The following is a 16,973-nucleotide window of genomic DNA, read 5'->3' as shown; positions in this document are numbered from 1 at the left end:
TTCCCTTCCTAGTGGTCCAAGTGATCTTGGATGTTGCTGGTATTCCAAGCCCATACTTGTGGCAGCGGCACCTAATCTTCAACTCTGACTGAACTGCACTACAAGTGAGGATCTAGGTTTCCTGAAACAGTATTTACTTTTAAAATGGTACTAACACAGCTGCGATCAACTCTTTTCCCTTGGTATGAAGAGGGAACAGTTGCTGCTGCCAAAGTGTTTTTCATCAACTCCGGCACACAAATCCACCTCTCCCAACTACCAGAAACACAGAAAATTTATTCTTTCCAGAAAAAAAAAAAAAAAAAAAAAAGAGAGAGTGAGCAGGAACACACAGTAGATGAGAAAAGGTTGCTTCCTGCCATACAGCAGCAAATCAGAACAAATTATTTTAATATGGGTGGCCAGCAATGGATTCCAGTTTAGTATAATTGTAGCTTCTTTTATTCTGCATATTGCACAAGGTAGCCTAAGCTAAGGGGACACTTTTTGAAGACGTGCTCTGCCCTGAGCCAAGAAACTACCAATTTGTTTTTTAAAGAAATTGCAAAGAAAGACAAGTAAATTGGCCTGGCCAATCAAATGCAGTATAATGAAGTATCAGCTCCCTGGAAAGTAATTTTTTTATAGAAAAGTACTGCCTGAACTGACAATTAAACTTTAGGACATAAGGGGTACAACCCAACTATTTAATTAATGTTATTTTTTACTTTTCAGGCCCAGTCTGTATTTGGGATGTAGTGTGTCCAGCATGTTAAAAAGGCAACTTTTACCAGGAGATGGTGAGACTTTATCTACACAACCCAATTAATTGTGTAAGATTATGCCATCTTACCTGAAAGGCAGGAAGCTGCTGAGCACTTTTAAATTAAAAACCACATTACAATTAAGAAATAAACCTGCCAAAATCCTCTAAAACCACACAGACCACTATGCCTCAAACACTTGGGTGAGGCAGATCTAAAAGCCTCTCTGTAGGAGCAGCCTACAATACTATAATTTAGGCATGTGCCTATTTCTATTTTGTTCCTTGTCTTAAAAGTTCATGTTATGGAAAACAGGCAGACTCAATACACTATGGACAATTGTCATGGTGAACAAAATTTTTTAAATAATGTTACTTGCTTTCTCACTTAATATGATGGTATTTGCTTCATTATTCAAGACACCAACATTTTCCTTGAGGAACTCTTCAGAATCAGAACATGTATTTACAAGATCACTCTTCATTTATTCCAAGACTTGCTTACTGGCATTATATTTGCAAGTTAAACATGAATTCCAGTTGATACATGAAAAACATGCATAGGAGTAGAGGGGCTTTTTTTACTGCTGCTGCTTTTGATCAACAGCTAGAGCCACTATATTCCATAAGGGTTAAAAAAATAAGAATGTCAAGTTACCAGAAGTGGCACACTATTGTTAGCCCACTACTTGGTACCTAAATAATTGTACTTGTTTTCAGCAAGGCTGTTAGCATGTAAAGTGTACTCTAGATTCAGAGTAAGTTTTCCAGTAAGAGCTTTAATTCTATATGCTTACTTTTAAAAAATCTTGGTCACATTGTCACTCATGCCTTAAAAAACAGACTGAAGGGGCATGAACTGATCTCATTTGGACAGTGCACAGAAAACTGAATGTCCCTTACTTATTTGATTGGCAAAATTATCATCCACTGATTCATGAGGTAAGAGAAATTTCCACAACCTCATCTGAGAATTTAAGCTTTCTCACATTACTAGGCCAATGACAAAGATGAGTTTATCACTCTCATCTCACATGAACACTTTCCAGTGTGCTCTGAAAGAACAATCCCTAGCCCCACACCCTGCGCCCTCTATTTTGAGAGCCAATGGAAGTGACAGAGCTGTATATAGTTATGAAGGCCACAAAAAATAGTTAAGATCAGCACATGTATTAAACAGCTCACTGTGTTTAGAAACAATGTGCACTTGGAAATATGCTTGTTAGTTTTCACTAAGAAACTTGTGTGATTTGTCCAATTATCGTATTTAATGGTGGCTGGCACTTAGCTTCTGTTTAAAAAATCTGGAAAAACCCAACTTGGCATGAGCTGAAAATGTCAAAAAATGACTGGTTTCCTTCTATTGAACTCACTGGTTGAAATACCTCTCAGGTGCAAAGAAAAAACAAAGGTATTTGATCCTTTTTCCAGAAATTGCTAATAAAATACATGGCAACACCTGGCAAAAGAGTTCCCTTCAACACACTGAATATTTAAGTTGTGTGTTTCCTTATGTCCACAGAAAACGCATATCAAAGTAATTCAAACCTTGTTCCACAATCTCCACTGGCAGAGCCTGTGGTTTAATGATTCTCAGGTCTAGGGCTATTTTTGGTTAAGAAAGAAAACTCATTATAAGAAGTCACTAAGATGTTTCACAGCTATTTCATCTGGTCATTACTGGGTCAGCTGCAGCACTGGGCCAACAATACTATCCACAACATGTCCTGTTGTTGCTGCTGTTGTTCATTTGCTTTTTCTTTTAAGTTCTACCAAGCATCAGAACCTAATGCAATCATGTAAGCATAATTTTCAAATTACATCAAGCTGTTATTGGCGAAAATTCAGACATGTAACAATAAAAAGATGAATGTACATCACTTGTAGATGCACAGTCTATCTGAAAGCTGGACTGACTTTTCTTGTAGTATCTCCAAGAAAACTCTTATATCAGGGGAATCCTCAGCAAACTTAACAAATTTTCCCCTGTGCCAAGAAGTGTTGAATAAAATTGTAGATAGATAATATTATTTTGAAGAAAGCATGAACCTGGGCAACCAAGCTAGAAACAGCTGAACTAGGTATGCACTCTGATATGTAAAGTACAAGAAGGCTATTTAGATTTTGGCTATATGCAAGAGCTTTCTCTAATCTCAGAAATTCAAGTTAGAACCTGAGTGTTGATGTAGTAATGCTGATTTTTATGATCACAAATTATATTAGTGAATTTAATACTATAATCACTACTGTTCACCTGCAAATACATAAATTATGTCATTTTTTGACCCACACAGTAATCAAATTCATTGCAATTTAAAAATATCATCAGGGAAATACATTTGATGCCTACATTTAATTATGTTCCTATGAATTACTAGGGAAGTAATAAATCACTGTAACCATCAAAGTGGTTAGAAAGTATGAAAAATAAGCTAAAAACTAGGGAAAAAAAGCAAGTGAGGAAGCTGCCCAGAACCATGATATCCAGAAACCATATGGAATAAGTTATCGGGGAAAGCTATTGAAACAATGAACATAAATGATTTCAAGAGACACCTAAATTGTTTCCGAAGGAAGAGACAAAGGGAAGTTGTTATAAGGAAAAGAAAAATACAATGGAAAAAAGATCAATCAGAAGAGAAATATGTTGGACAGATGGTCTTAGTCTGTTCCTAGAATATCTTAATTTCTTAAAATTGAAAAGTAAAGTAAAAATGTAATACTACAGTCATCTGGTAGCCTGGATTAAAAAATAGAATCTCAGCCTGAATTTTAATTTCCTTGAATTCATCATTTGTTTACAAATATCTGAAGGGTGGGTGTCAAGAAGAAGGGACTGGTCTCTTTTCAGTCTGTGATAGCACAAGGGGCAATGGACACAAACTGAAACAGTGAAAAGGAAGTTCCATCTCAACATGAGGAAAAACTTCTTTACTGTAAGGATTACAGAGCACTGGAACAGGCTGCCCAGAGAGGTTGTGGAGTCTCCTTCTCTGGAGACTTTTAAGATCTGTCTAGATGTGTTTCTGTGTGACCTGCCCTAGATTCTGGGGTTGTCCTGCTCTGGTAGGGGGGTTGGACTCGATGATCTCCAGAGGTCCCTTCCAACCCCTATCATTCTATGAGTCTATGATTCAGCAACATGCCAAGTTTGCCTTTAGAATATATAAGCATGTATCTTGTTTTACCCTTCTCAGTGTTACATGGCTGCCCCTTCAGGCAGGACATTTATGCCCAAATTTAACTCCCCCAACTTTAGATCCCTTAGTGAAGTCTAGTCTCCTAGACCAGTCCTGAGCCCTAGTCAAACCTAATTCACCCTCAGAGAGTCAGCGAGGTGTAAGAAACCCTGCTGGCAGATAGAAGGAGTAGAATGGCCACAGGCCATCTTTTGCTCCCAAAAATGCATGGGGATAGGCAAGAGAAAATGATGAAATGAAACTCTTCTGCTTACATCCTGCAAGTCTTCTTTGGCTTCAAGCACAAATGAGTGCAATGGTACCCCCAAAGATGCGCTGAGCAATCAGTCGAGGAACAAAAAGTTTCATCATCTTTTTCTTCTCCCCCCTGTGTTGTCACCTGACACACGTGGTAGTTTCCCCAAGAAAAGCCTTATTTACAAGTCATTTTAGAGGACTTCAAACCTCTGGTTCTTTACAAGAAATAGTAATAAATGAAGCCTGCTTTGCCCCAGGTGTCTTTCTATGTAAGTTGTAACCACATGGTATGCAGCAATGATTATTGTGTGCATGTGTGAGCATGTGCATATGTCTCCAGATGCTTTCTGCTTTAAGAAGTATTCACAACTGGAAAGGAAAGTAATAAGCATAACCAGTTTGTTGTTTGGTGGGTTTTTTTAAAATGTAATGTTCTTCAGTGGGTGGTAAACAGTAGTGAATCACCTGTCCCTTGTACAAGAGAGATTGCTTTGAATTGGAAAGAGCTCAGTCATTTCCTCTGTCCACCAGTGATTTGTTTTAGGTTAGTTAAAGGTGAGTAGAGTGTTCTCCCACTCCTCCTGCTGGTTTTCCTTCATGTTTTAAGGCAATAAGATGTACCAACAACATCTTAAACTCTTCTGGACAGATTATTGGCCACAGGCCTCCTGAAGCACCCAAGGATGGCTGCTTCTCCATCCTAGCTGTAAAACTGCCACAGAGACTAGAAAAGTCTCTAACAACACTTGACAGGGTTCTCTGTGTACTCTGATGGACCCAGAGAATGCAAGAACTTGAATGCATATCCTCATCCAAAAAAAGCATTCTGTTGCATATTCAGAAGGAAGAGGAGCATTGCCACCTCTGTCCTTGTGTTAGACCAGAACAGCACAAACCAACTCACTAAGACACCCTTAAGTTACAGTCACAGACTTTTTGAGTTTTTCTGCTTGGAAGCTTCGAGAGCTCCCACATATACAGTAACAAGAAATAAGAATAAATTTTAGAACTAAACCACAAAAAAGTTGATAGCTCAAAATAAGAGTTTGCGGACTTTGCAATTATGCAAATAATTTGCAAATTTGCAATAACAACTGAATTTTTTTCCTGCTGTTTCCTTGCTGACTGCTTGCTTGGGTGCATATTTAGTGACTGCATTTTTTTCATGCAGCTTCCCTCCTTCCTGGTGGGAATTTGATAAGCCACCACAAAACGAAATAAAGGAGTGATTTCATTTCAAAGGCATCTTACCAGAGGGCTACCATCAGTCCAGCGGAAATCACGCTCAAACATCTTGTCATTGAGGCCAATCCACTGGTAGTCATGACCAATACCTAAGGAACCAGAAGGATATTTTTATTAACCTTCCCATAAATGGAAGAGATTCCACCAAAGAAAATATAAAGAATTTGTACAGAATGAATCAGACATCCTATTCTTAAGATTCTTCTACTCATTATGCGAACAACTATATACAGGCTGCTGTTCAGCTTTTTAATTTTGATTTGAGATGTCTATAAAAATGCAGATTCTTTTCTAACAGTTTTAAACAATTATGTCTCTTCCCTCCTGATGGTGTCTCCTAAAGAAAACAGATTAATTTCCTATCTGAGTGCATATGAGGGGGAGATAAATAAACAGAAAGGATTAAAATAATGAAAGCAAGTATTTTAATTTATTTTTTTCCAAGTTTTGGTTAGGCTGTGACCAGTGTTATCTAAACGGTGCAATGCAACATAGAGTAACTATTCCTGTATGTCTACCTAACACAATATATGGTGATTGGTCACTGATGTCAGGGGCTCAAAAAATCTAGACTCCAGAAAAAAAAATTTCATCAGTTTCCAATGCCAAAACAATAATTCTTGTTCTATTCCTCAAAACTGAAGTATTTGCTGTGTCACAAATAACAACTTAGTAGTGACAGGGAACTTGCTAACAGTACATACGGTTCACAAAGATCTGCTCCTCATGAGACAAGATGCTTGTCAAGTGTGCTCCCTGGAGACGGCACTCCCTTTCTGCCGTGTCCCACGTACGCCGGTGGGCAAAGTATTTGTAGCACTGTCCCTGGAACTTGTGCCAGCCATAATCACAGGTCTCCGTGTCTGTGACAAACAAATAAATCACATCTCTGTCAATGGATGTGAAACACAGCCATGTTTCATGCAAGCGCGGGGATTTTCTGCAGAGCAAAGGTTCAAGGAGATGCCAACCCGTTAAGCAGCAAAAATACAAACTACCACACTCATCTTTGAGACCTCATTAGATTTTCACGTAGTTCTGTCTACCTAGTTTCAGTACAAGTTGCAAGAATATCACTTATGTAAGGAGGGTAATTGCAACTGGCAACTTCGTGAGAATCCACTGATCAAATTGCGGTGCATCTGAACAATATGAGGAGGGCATCTTCAGTCCTTAATTCTGGATGAATGGACTGCAGCTTAGTTTTCTGAGTATGTATATGGGAATGGGAATCTTTACTTTCAAGGGCAAATGGTTCTTTGAGTGACTAAACTGAATTACCTTGGTTTGGAAGAAACTGATAACTGAAAATAATATGAAGGAAAGTGCTTGTGACTGTTCAGTCTGCAGATGCAAAGCTGCAGAATTATCTTTCTGAACTTACTCCTCCAAATCTTCCTCCAAAACCTATCTTTCTTGGCAAAGTCTAACTTAATAAACTTTAGGCATCAGTTTCTAAGGAAGGCTGCAAAGCTGAAATACAAAGTAATGAAATGCACATTGTCTGCACTTACATGAGGGATGGCACTGATAAGAACACATAACAGACAGAAGTTCATATCAGCCAGTATATCCTTTCATCTTAAGAGAAATAAAAATGAAGCTTGAAACAGTAATAATCTGTAGACTTGACATTAATTATTTTGTCAAGGTTAGGCAGTTGCAAACAGAATAGATGGCAAGAAACAACAAAGTTCCAGTTCAAAGTTTGCTTTTGCACCAACAGTGCAGGAGTGGATCACAGACAAAAATCAGTATGAATAAAATCGGCATAACAAATATGATGCCAACATGTGTCTGAGCAGTGCTTGATGATGAGAAGAACTTGAGAGAGAGTTTCAGGGATGAATGGGATAAAGAATAGGGAAAACTCAGACTGTTTTGCATTTCAGAATACGAAATGGCATCATAAAGGACATTTCAGCACAAGATTACAGCTTGTTCTGACTGCAGTGGCTCCAGCTATCTAAGTACATGATGGCTCACCCTGAAGGGCCTTGGTTGCAGGCGTTTCCCACCCTACCCACCAAACAGGAATTTGCCACTTCCTACCAAGTTTTATCAGTTCCCAAACAAAACTGTGCCTTAAAGCAACTGTTTGGCCTTTCCAGAGGTATAGATACATTCTGGGTATGAAATTGGATTACTTATTTTCAGTAAGTCAATATACTCAATAGTCAATAACAAGCTTTGACCAAAGGGTCTCTTTTTGCACTAGTATAGAAAAAGCCAAATATTACAGAATATGCCAGCAAAATAAGAGTGAAAATTCTGTAACTATTATATTTCCTAGGTTTAAGCAGGTACCACCTGAAAGACATTTGTAGAATCACTTTTTTTTTTTTTTTCTGCACAAGGCTGTTTTTTAATTCATAGCAGGAAAAGGCCACTCATATTTTGAAGCACCAAAGCATCTTTTTAAAAAAAAAAAGTTTTAAACTCTCCCAAGATAAAATCTGGACTTTATTTATGAATAAATGGCTTTAGAAGTACAAACATATCACTTCAGAGTCTTACCAGAGTTTCTCTGACAACTCCTTGCAACATTAATAACACCACAGTCATTGTCTTAGAAGTCTGGTATCAAAATTGGTTTCTCAAAGTCATCAGTATAGAATGGATCTATCAATTACAAAGGCATAATAGAGCTTATACTGATTATCTGTCTTCTATTTTCAACAAGTTAAGCTGTAAAATACTACCTGTGCCTTGACTAATCCCAGCTATGAAAAAGGAATGTAATCTATACTACCAACTTGTTAGTTTTTATCTTCTCCCTCTTTGTATTCTGTATGAGGTTCAAGCTGCTGATAAAGTTTTAATCTCTGGCATCTAGGCCATTTTAAAGTTTAGTCTGCCTTTGGCTTTTTAGAATATTTGTTTAACCACACGATGCTGACTAACAGTGCTATGTCCTCTGTGGAGGCACTTAAGATTTTATTATTCATCTTGTTCAGGGACTCCCTTATCCCACAGGAAAGAAGTCAGATGATAGAAAGCAGTATTGCATACTGAGAAAACTGTGGCCAGAGAGCATTTCCAGGCTGTTCTAATCAAGCCTTCCTTGGCCTCTGCTGGGGAAGAAGTGCACAACTTAAGAGAAGACCTGCTGAAAGGCACATGGGGGAAGCAAAGAGGCTGGAAAACACAAAAAACCTAGAAGAATTCAAACAATGAGATGCAATGGCCTAAGCATGAATCAGAAATAAGAAAATTTCTCTTAAGTCAGAGAATGTGAAATAGCAACACAGGTAGTCTTAGTTGAATTGCATGCACTATAGTACACGTACAACTCCTCCCATCCAAACTGGCATATTATTTTCCAAAAGCGTAAAGCTGAATAACTTCTGCACCTGTCTGTGGCCCAAATTTACAAAGACAGAAAATAATAGGGCTGATAGCTATAAAATATCTAGGATTTTTAGAAGGGAAAGAGAGGATTTATTTAACTTTTTTTTTTTTTGGGAGGCAAGGTTGATGAGAAGAGAGGGAAACTGAACGGAGAAAGGGAGAGTCACAAGGTTACCAAGCAAGTAAAAATGTGAAGACAGTTTTACCCTCTGCAGTGCTTTGTCCAAAGTATGCGTATCTTACTACATTAACAAAGCTGAAAGAGTAACACAAAGGTAAGGGCTCCAGTTGGCTATAAGATTTTAATGCCTTTACTGAACCAGTAAAATCTAATTGCAGGTAGTTGTAAATTTTCTGACCCAGTCACTTGTGAGCTGAGTAAGTGCAAGCACTTACTGAATACAATACTGCATGTTCATTGTATACTTAACCAGGGAGGTAATCACAGCTTTCTGTAACCTTATTCCAGAACGTGATGGAAAGACTGAAACAGTGCTTGCTATATTTATGGTGTTTTAAAAGTTGTCTGACTAGTCTTAAGTTTTATGACAATTTACAGCATTTTCAGTGATGTGTGCAAGGAATTACTTAAACAGCTTCTGTTCTCTGTAACAGCAATTGTATAACAAAATCTCTAAACACTGCATTTTTTAAAAAAAAAGTTCTCTGTAGGTTTAATACATAGATAGGTACTGCTTTTTCAACAGCTGCAATAAGCTGCTGACAACAGGTTCCTTGTCTTTAAAGAAATTCCATAAGAGGCTTAAAGAAAATAAAGTCTGTAACACAAGTACTAGAACATAATGAGAGTCTTACTCAGCTATAAATTTTATCTGTGACTGCCTTTAGCTAATGAACAAAAGCCTGAGGCCCATTAGCCCACACATCTTGAGGAGAAACCATTTCTCTGGTAAATATTCAAAATAATCCCTTCTCAGCTGAAAGACATTGGTTAGAGACCATCTGTTTTCAGAAACTATCTTAGCACTGAGCCCTTCTCAAACATTTCCATCCCAAGATACCAAGCCCTGGGAACAAAGTGAAGCAAATGAGACTGGAATAATCACAGACATGAACAATAAACTTGGGTTATAAGAAAACCTTGTTCTTGATATGACTATTTTAAAATTTGTGTTTTTTTCAGAACATGGAAGACAACAGGTGGTTGTATTATCCCAAGAAGAAATGTTCCATAACAAACACATATGTGCCAGTTTGACACACGGGTCCATGCATGCAGCTGCATTTGGTAATCAGGCTAGCCTAGGTGTGCCTGCGGAGATCTTGCAGCAGAGAAAGCCAAGCCTTAATTTTAAACACAAACACATTCCTTGAAAGCAGGTAGACAGCCATTAGAATAGCAAAAGGGAAAAAAAGAAATGGAAACTCTAGCCAGCTAAGGAAGGAAGAGGAAAACCTAAACAGGTGCTCATCCAGCTTGCATAAGGAACACTTACTCTTGAAACAGGTTCAGATTTAAAATTTCTATTGTTGTTTCCTATGTAACTATTCATGAAGGTACTCCTCGCTACAATTACAGATGATCAGATAATGCAAAAATAGTCACAGACTTTCATAGACCCCACTGGTTCTGGGGACCATTCTCCACAGTTGATTCCATGGGCACAGTGTGAGACAGGTTATCAAACAACTTTCCTCTCCTCTTTCCCCAGTCATGGAGCTTGCAAAGCAATGCTTCAGGCAAAAAAAATTGAAAGGATCTGAGCCTAGGAATGAGCCCTGGGCTCATTTATCTGGATGTCAAGAGGTCTCATAAAGGCCTTTCAGAGAGGGATGACAATGGACAGACCACTGGCTCCCCAGTCTAAGACTTGCATCAAGACCTACTGCAGCCTACAGTCACCTTTTGAAAAAGCTATTTGGGGCTGTTTCTGCATATTAAGAAGTGATGTTCAAAGGTTACCAAGTACCATGCAGAATATGCATCTGCACTTTGAAAAGATGCATGTGGGGGGGCAAAAGGAGGCATTATCTAGCAGAGTTACTCCTCTCATTTTTAATCTAACACGAATGAGAAGGGATGCTGGCTTACCAAGCCACCAATTTAGTATAGAAAAGAAACAACCTCAGCTGCTGTATTTCTAACATCAGACAACTTTAGCTCTCTTTAGGAAGAAGTCCCTGGACTCAGATTGTCTGCTGAACTGTTTCCACCTGGCAAGAAAAACAGCTGTCAGGGAGCCAATTACAGCTCACTGAATCTCAGGATTGACTTCCCTCACCCTACTTTAGATCACCCTGAAGGCTGCTCTAAATTCTACCACCTGCCAGAGCTCCCTGATGTGCAGCTGTACTGTCCTCTGGTCACATTCCCTCCTAATGCTGACACAGGTGAAGATCCCTTAGTCTAGGAAAGTCTTATGGGGGCACTTGGGTTAAATTCTGAGCTCCACATTTTTTCTACACCAGTGTCATGGGACCAGGACATGGTGGAGTTGTCTCCTACTTCGAGCTTCATTTCCACACTCTCTGCTTCCATTCACTTCCATGGCATTTCAGATACTCAGCAGTGTGCCTAAGACAGACGTTCAGCTTGACTTTTTTCAAAGCTTTCTATAATGAATAGTATATATTGGGGGGCAGGGGAGGAGGCAAGGGGAAAAAAAAAAAAAAAGAGCAATGAAATATAATCTTGGTGTGCTCAGCTCCACCTTTCCTGTGGCACCAAGGTACTCATTCTGTCGTTCTGGCTGGTCTTTAAATCTACTGAGGTCAGGACTGGTGCCTTGTAATAAAGCCTGCTTGCCAGACAACTGTGTCTGAATCGCCAACACAGTTTTATTTTGTCTGGTGGAGTGGAAATTTGGCACTAAATGCTTTTCCCAAGTCCCAAACCACTGCAGGACTTTAAGTGGAGGAAATTTAAATTCCAAAGCTGAGTGAGCAGGGCTCTGGTTCTGATTGACAAACTAGGAAATGTTCCCATTAACCACCTAAAATGCACTCTCAGGTTGGTCATAAAAAGCAGCTTAAAGCTACCACAGTACTCAGAGCCACTCACTACTAGGACTTGCAGGAATAAAGGGAAGGAGGAAGGGAGTGAGAACATTTATTTTGTTGTGAAAGCACTGTCAACTTTAAATTTTGGAGAACAGATTCAGAAAGGCCTTTCAAATTACAAGGTTAGCCAGATTACTGAAAAAGTTAAACAGTGAAAAGTACTGGACCTGGTCAGCTGTAAGAGTTTTCAGCTCTAACAAACAAATCTCTATCAATTGGATTGGAAGAGTTTTCAAACTACCTTTCCCTGAAGATGAGAAAAAAGCATGAAAATACACAGTATTATTTAAATAAATGCAAAGGTCTTGTTCATTTACATGTAACCAAAACCATTCTGCTGAAGAAAAAAAAAAGTATTTTCATAAGCTTTAGAAAGTACACTTTAAAAGAAATATCTTCTTCCCATGGAAATGTCTTTATTAATTTTACAGACAGAACAGATTTCGCTACCCTCTTCCTCCACCCATATGCACATATTTAGTAAGCATCTTGCACTCTAAATATTTCTTGTAAATACAGTGGGATTTCTTGCAGGTAATGTTATAACAATTCCAGAAACTTAGATGTTTAATCTGATTTCAGTTGTCCAGTTTAGAAAGCTCTTTACAACCTCCTTGTAATCATGATTGAAGACCTCATTGCCCTCTACATGAAAGGAGGTTGTAGGGAGGTGGGTGTTGGCCTCTTCTCCCAAGTGGATAATGATTGGACCAGAGGAAATGTCCTGAAGTTGTGTCAGGGGAGGTTCAGATTGGATATCAGGAAGAATTTCTATGCTGAAAGAGTGGTCAGGCACTGGAACAGGCTGCCCAGGGAGGTGGTTCAGTCACCATCCTTGGAGGTTTTCAAGAAGCGTGTAGATGTGGCACTTCAGGGCATGCTCTAGTGGCAGAGGTTGTGGAGAGTTTTATTGTGGGTGCTTTTTGGTGGAGTGGGTGTGGGTGTGTGGTTTTGGGTTGTGTTTGTGATTTGTTGGGGTTTTTTGCTTTGATATTTTTTGTATTGACGGTTGGATCTCAGAGGTCCTTTCCAACCATGACAAATCTGTGATTCTGTGATCTTGCACCTCCTCTTTGTAAAATTATCACAGAACAAATAGATTTGAAATTTCTGGCATGAAGTTGTCAAGGCTGTGGTCCCCAGTGGACTGATAAATAATCTGGCATATTCAGTAGACTATTCTTACTTTCCAGTGATGTTTGTTTGAAGTGATAGTTTCTGATATGTCTTTCACACTGTATATTATAAAACAGAAGCTTGTTTGGTCAGACAATAAATAGCTCTGCTCCTGCTCATTATTGTATAAGCATCACTACAGTAGTGAGAGAACTTCATTATGTGTCTTCCCTACAGTTTGCAAGCTAATATAAGCAGGCTGAGCTTGCCTTGGAACCACTTGAAAACTGTACAGCTGTTGTTATTTACACAGAAAACTGCCTGCCCAGTGTGTAATTTTGTATTTGGTAAAGCAATAAGGTGACTTCCAGCCAGGTTTGCATATGGAGAGAGTTTGCTCTTAACCATCTGCAAAAGATGCTGCAGACATAACCTTAAATAAAAATAAAAAATGCTGAGCCACAAATCATGGGAATCTAATATATTAAAAAAAATATAATCTGTCCTTATCAGTGATGATTTCCCACAGATATTGACAGTTGTTTCCATTATCTCATTTTTACGAGGCTTTGCCTAGTTACGCCAGAAGGGCGTTGAAATGGAAGCAGATTACCTCAGTCACCATAGATTAAAGGAAACACCTTACCTTGCTCACAGAGAGCCCCTATATAGCTTGGCAGACACATGCAAGTAAAGGTATTGAGGCCATCTATACACGTGGCTCCATTCCGGCATGGGTTGGACTGGCATTCATCAATATCTACAACATAAAGATAAAAATGTTTTTATAATCCACCCATCTCCTAGAAAGGAAATGTTATTCAACTTTAGCCATACTTATTAATAGGATCAGATCAATCCAGAAGAACGAAGTGTTGCAAAAGGTTCAAATGACTAGTTTACTTGCATGATAACTGATTTCACTATGCACAACCTTCCTTTCTCTTCATCCACAAGCCAAAAAGCAGTTCACTCAGGAAATGTGACATTACTAATCCATAATTTTATGTCCTGCACTCTGACTCATGAGTTAATTTCAAAAAACTAGACCTTCAGTTCCTCATTGTGTAACAGAGAAAGAAGTGATACTGTGCAGTGTGTGGTATTTTTCCGTACTGGTGGAAAATTTGACTTGAATGTGTGACCATGGCACTAAAAATTCTCATTAAGTACACTGCTAATTTCAGTCAGCAAAGCAGCACACCTCAGCATCTTATCAGTTTCTTATTTCTTGCTTGTCTAATCTTATCAAGATAAGGACAGAGCATCAAAAAGACAATCTCAATAAACACCAGCCAGATAGTAACATTCATAGTTGTGATCAGGTTTACTGATGAGCCTATGGCTCTAGAATAAACTAACCTTTCTCTCCCCTACTCTTCTGGCTGCTAAAATACTTTGTCTTCACCTTCCAAACTGGACCACTAATTCATTTAACAGAATTACTTTATGTGTGTATTTGCACAGGTTATAAACGAGTATGTCTCTTTATAAACAATCACAACTTAAACTTCAATGCATATTTTGCAAACATATTTGTCCAAAGTCAACTGCTGCTAGTGTCAGACTACTTAAATGTAAGAAGCTACACATATCTACAAACCAAGAAACAGGTGTGCAGTCTTTGGAATAACTGCTGCATCACATGAAAGGCTATTTAAAAAATATTTTTTTAAGAAAAGCTGCTTCAATTCAAATTTTAGGCTAGGTCTTCTTTGTTCCAATCATTTGAAAAGCTCTCAAGTCAGTGTTTTTATCTTCTTCATAGAGAATATCCCTGAATCTCAAGTCAAGGCATTACACCTTATATGCAGAATATTCCTGAATTCAGATTCCTTGATAAAGAAAAAACATGTAAAACCATGTAAAACATGGTATTTGCTAGCAACACTGGCCTAGGGAACTCACAAACGCATCAACATGAGCTAGGAAAGCAGCAAAAAACGCTGGCTAATTATTTTTTTTAATCACACACTGTCTTGCAGAACACAAAAAACCCATAGTAATCCTGGCAACTATGCTGCACTGATACTGGGTGGGTTTGTTTTGTTTTTTCTCACAAGGTACACAGGAGGAAACAAGCTCATTTTAGCCACATTGCATATTTGTTTGTTTGTTTTCTTTCAAATTTAGCAGGCAACAGTGTGACAAGCAAATCCATGGTTTTTTATCAGGGAAGGAAAATTACAACTTTTCAAAAGTCTAAACCAGCTCTACACTAAATAGCCAAACTACCACTTTTATCATACTTTGGCTTGGTGGTCGGACAGAAAATCTGGTTATTCTGAACTGTACTGGCAAGTCTCCTGGAACCCACAGTCATAGCAGGTAAATATAGATGTCACAGGTAATTCAAATAAGTCCTCCATTGGAAGAGTTACTAAAATACCGATTTATACCAAAGATGCATATTTACAACCCGCTTGCAGTTTCCTTGAAAAAATATCAATCTGGCATCCAATGCTTAGCTTCCCAATTACGTTTGGGATTAGTTTATTTTACCGTCCCTTCAAATAATTACACAAAGCTCTTAAGAACCACCCCAAATATTGTTTATTTGGTTTTATTTGATGTATTTATGAATTTCTTGTTATGAATTCTAGGTGATGCAGTTCATTTACACTTCTCTTATTTTTGTATCTGTACACATATGCGCGCTTAATGGGAAGAGAGAAAGGGGTGACTGGACACCCTTCATTCTACTGTTCTTTTCTTAAGTAAGGATTCACCACACATTTTTTAAATGCCTCTGTATTTTTCAATATTTAAACACACCACCTCTGCAGAACTGACCCATGAAAACTTTAGACTTGGCTTAATTAGCATCTAGATAGCATCAGCTTACCTAATTCACACTGCTCGCCGTTGAAACCTGGCAAACATGTACAGATGTAAAAGGAACCACGTGGATAGCAGGTACCACCATTAAGGCAGGGATTACTTTTGCATGGATCTTGGCCTGTTAAATGAGCAGAAAAAGAAAACTGACTCTAGTTTCAAGGAACTAGTGTCTTTTTGCTTTTTTGGAAGTGGAAATCTTTCTTCACTTCAATAATGTTACAGGCTTTACTGTAAATACAGAAGCTCTATTAACATAATAGGCTATTGAGAACAAACAGTTTTGTAAAACAGTAAAGCTTTTCAGGCACGACTATTTTCAACTTCAGCAACAATATGGCATTTACTATGGACCAGTATAAATAATTTTCAGATGTACATTTTTTTTCTTATCAATTTATATTATATTTGGCAGTTATTATATTCTGTTGAGGATTTAGTTTGCATGACATGGCAATTAATTATAAGCTGAAAACAGTTAAACATATGCAAAATGGATGAAAAATGCTTTTTTTTTTTTTTTGGCAGGGTTAGTTTATGTAGAATGATTGGGTACACAGAACATACTGGCTAGCTGCTGTTTCACTTTGTTATATTTACTCAATGCCCACAAAGTCTTATTTCTTTGAAAGTATGTTTTCACACATGCATATTTCCCACTTGTTTTTCTTAGAAACACACTTGAAGAATACAAATAAAGGCATTGAGTATATTAATAGCTGAACTAAACATTAAGATAAACGCTTACCTGCTGTGAAATCCTCTGTTGTTACAGGAGTTATCATTTAAACAGTTTTTCCTTGGAGAGCTTTATGCCTTCTAGTGATGCTTATTTCAATTGAGTTTAGATACCTAGACATTTGCATTTGATTTAATGCCTAGGAGCAATCACCCACACAAACAAGTACTCACTAGATAACAGATTCTAAGTATTAGCTTCTCAGAGTTAGAGGAAAATGTGAAGACGGTCCTTCCAATATACCAGAAGAAAGCCCTGGCTTTTAATACTTACAAAATGGGTTTAAGAGAATACTGTAACCTAAATTAACTCAGAAACATGAGAAAAGTTTAAATTTTTTTGTTACATTTCTCCAAAACATTCTGACTATGGATTATGAAATAAGAGATAAGTAACATCTGCTTTATTCTTGCAAGTTAGACTTCAAGGAAGTCTCCTTGAAGTACAAAGCTCCCTATCTAGTCACTGGAAAGCAGAAGGTTCC

General features: G+C 38.0%; 1 protein-coding gene across 1 annotated transcript in view; it reads right to left on the bottom strand.

Annotated features, from left to right (window-relative positions):
* The window catches only part of VCAN (versican), a 104,317-nt gene that overhangs the window by 14,952 nt on the left and 72,392 nt on the right, over window positions 1-16,973 (bottom strand). The window contains exons 8-11 of the mRNA XM_051643335.1: window positions 15,758-15,871; window positions 13,559-13,672; window positions 6,129-6,287; window positions 5,431-5,513 (exon numbers count right to left, since the gene is read on the bottom strand). Coding sequence (XP_051499295.1) covers window positions 5,431-5,513; window positions 6,129-6,287; window positions 13,559-13,672; window positions 15,758-15,871 — 470 coding nt within the window. The remainder of the gene's footprint in view (window positions 1-5,430; window positions 5,514-6,128; window positions 6,288-13,558; window positions 13,673-15,757; window positions 15,872-16,973) is intronic.

This window comes from Apus apus, chromosome Z (genome assembly GCF_020740795.1).
Source record: "Apus apus isolate bApuApu2 chromosome Z, bApuApu2.pri.cur, whole genome shotgun sequence".
Taxonomy (NCBI): Eukaryota; Metazoa; Chordata; class Aves; order Apodiformes; family Apodidae; genus Apus; species Apus apus.
This window is presented reverse-complemented; position numbering and strand designations above follow the sequence as displayed.